Source organism: Priapulus caudatus, unplaced genomic scaffold (genome assembly GCF_000485595.1).
Source record: "Priapulus caudatus unplaced genomic scaffold, Priapulus_caudatus-5.0.1 Scaffold1865, whole genome shotgun sequence".
Taxonomy (NCBI): domain Eukaryota; kingdom Metazoa; phylum Priapulida; class Priapulimorpha; order Priapulimorphida; family Priapulidae; genus Priapulus; species Priapulus caudatus.
The window spans coordinates 23,455-26,275 of record NW_014578926.1 but is presented as its reverse complement, the minus strand read 5'-3'; the positions used below and the strand labels follow the sequence as shown (position 1 = coordinate 26,275).

At 46.2% G+C, this 2,821-nt stretch overlaps 1 protein-coding gene across 1 annotated transcript in view; it reads right to left on the bottom strand.

The window, feature by feature from the left end:
• LOC106817790 (agrin-like) overlaps nucleotides 1-2,821 on the bottom strand; it is a gene marked incomplete at its 3' end in the record, with an annotated part of 26,711 nt that overhangs the window by 17,787 nt on the left and 6,103 nt on the right. Inside the window, exon 3 of the mRNA XM_014822487.1 lies at nucleotides 1,584-1,793. Coding sequence (XP_014677973.1) covers nucleotides 1,584-1,793 — 210 coding nt within the window. The remainder of the gene's footprint in view (nucleotides 1-1,583; nucleotides 1,794-2,821) is intronic.

Below are 2,821 nucleotides of genomic sequence, written 5' to 3'. Positions count from 1 at the left end.
TCTCTCTCTCTCTCTCTCTCTCTCTTCTCTCTCTCTCTCTCTCTCTCTCTCTCTCTCTTCTCTCTCTCTCTCTCTCTCTCTCTCTCTCTCTCTCTCTCCCCATCTCCTCCCTGAATGGCACCAGGCCCCGGGCAAACAACCTGTTTTGCAGAATCTCATCTGAAATTGCCCAAGTACACGCAGGCTGCAGGCGTATTACCACATCCCCCTCGCATCTCGCTCGCTCACTTAGCGACTTAGCGTCGATCAGGCGGCTCATCTAAAGTCCATCTGGTCCGCCCTAATTCAAACATCGGCCACCAGATGACAGATTTGTTGGTCTATCTACTTCGTTATACGGGCGCGAAAACGCAATGTCGGGGCGAAAATCTCGTGAAAATACGACGAAGGCAACCTAATGCAGTTTCGGCCACCTGAAAAACTCGCGTCTGAATCAACACACTGCAGAGTGCTGACATCTGGCGAAGGCAAACACGACTAAATTCGACTGCCCGATGCACCCATCCGCACTTACAGAGCAATCGTCAGGCATTCCGAAATTCACAAGTTGAGCAGCAATACAAACACACACAGACACACACACGCAAAAATAGGAATCTCCTCTTCAGTTAGAGTGTACATGCCTAGTACACGCCAACTCCCGATCTATATACTGCTATATTCTGTTCGCACTAGACATTTCCCGCTCCCATTTGCATGTAATGCATGGGTTGGCACTCACTACCCGTTAGTTATTCCAGCTAACATCAGCCTTCAAACACCCGAAACCCGATGACGTCACTATCGACGCCCTTTCCGAACGCTTGTCAAATACTAATGTAAGTCAGTGTGGCGGGCGTTCCATCTAACTAGTTGCCAAGCTGTGCTGAGAAACTGTGTGCAAACCATACACGTTTCCTAGTCCAGCCCACCATGCAAGCGAATGTTTTTGAGATAAACACCACGCGAAAGGTTTGCCCGAACAAACACGCGAGAAGACGCAGTAAACAAAAGGCTATCGTCACAGGTTACCCCCGGCCCTCGTGACTAGATTAGGAGCATTAGATTACTTAGTTTACCGTCAGGCGGCTCTGCGCGCGATTAGCTGCTTATCGCAACATTAATTAGCTAACAAGTGTCATTTCTGAGCGGAAATGGCAATAATTTGCCAACGCTGTAGGCGAAAATAATGGATCAGTTATCAGATGCGTGCAGCATACGCGATATTAAACAACATTAGGGTTACAATGTTAGCTGGAACCTGAAATAGAAATTGTCATTAAACACATACAGCGTAGAAAAATGGCACGTCACTTAAAATTCCATTTTAAAATAATGAATTAAACTGCAAGGGGATGCATCAGCTCATATCAAATGTTGCATTAGTAGGTAGTATATGTACACAATATAAACACTTATGATGATCATATGTTTATTTCGTTAACAGCTTACTCAGCTCATATATATATAACCAAGAGCTAATAATATAAGAGGTATTATTAGCTCTTGATATAACAAGGATCATTTCAAACTTCCGATACATATATATGTATAAAATTATATTGAGCCTCGGCTCTAACTGAGATGAAAGTGGCGCTACCTACCACACTGTCGCTCCTGTCTGATGACGATGCTCTCTTGTTTGTTGCAGCTGGCGCGCCGCAGGTGGCAGGCGTTGATGTAGGTGACTCCGTCGCTGCCGCAGACGGGCGCGAACACGCTCGTGCACGTCTCCTCGCAGTCGCAGTACGCGCCGTCGGTGTCGTTCGCGTGACACGTGGCGCCGTACGCGCAGTACGTGATCTCACACGGCTCTGTGCGTGCGGAAGGCAAGAAGTCGTGAGTGTCGGAGACAACGACAATATTTGTTTGCACGTTTGTAAATGTAACCGTGTCATCAAAGCGGAATGAATCGGGGCGGGGGCGGTGGAAGACGGATTAATTTATGAAGTAGGCTGGAGAACTTTAGAAAGGAGGTTCGAAAAATTGAGGAGGCGGCTCTAGGCGTTAGAGAGGAGGCATGAAAATGGAGGCATGAGCCCCAGGGAAGAGAAATAGAAACTTACGAAGAAGACGCAAAAACCAAGGGAGCAGGCGGGAATACTTTGGGAGAAACGGAAACCCTAGGAGGAGGCAAACAAAAAACTTAGCGAGGAAACACTTGTTAATTCTCTTCCTTTGCGTTACACAATTTACACGATATTTTATTATACACGCTACACACGTCATTTAGCTTTATCTCGTCATCGCATATTTATTTACATGTTTTGTCTATGTAACCGTGTCAACAAAGCGGAATGAATTTAAGCTCCAATTTATTTATTAATTATTATTTAATTTTATTAATCTACAGGGAAATCGACACTACGTCAACGTTTTCGGTATAAATAAGAATTTCCAACATTTGCTTTCACTAACATTCATGAACCTATCGTCACAGTGAGTATAAATAAAAAGAAGACACGCGCGAAGCAGGCGCAGCGTTTATATATTCTGAGAACGTTCAGTAGCTAACCGTAGCAACACGGTCGGCATACGGTAGTCAGTAATAAATTGACAAATGAGGACAGAGTGAGATTAATCTATACAGCCAGCGAGAACAACTCAAACCGCTCGCGTGTGGCACGAACCTTGCGATGCGATTTATCGTGATAGCTCTGGTACGCAAATACATATGCACACACATATACACAGAGACGCACACACGCACGCACACACGCACACACACACACACACACACACACACACACGCACACGCACACGCACACGCACACGCACACGCACACGCACACGCACACGCACGCACGCACGCACGCACGCACACACACACACCCACACACAC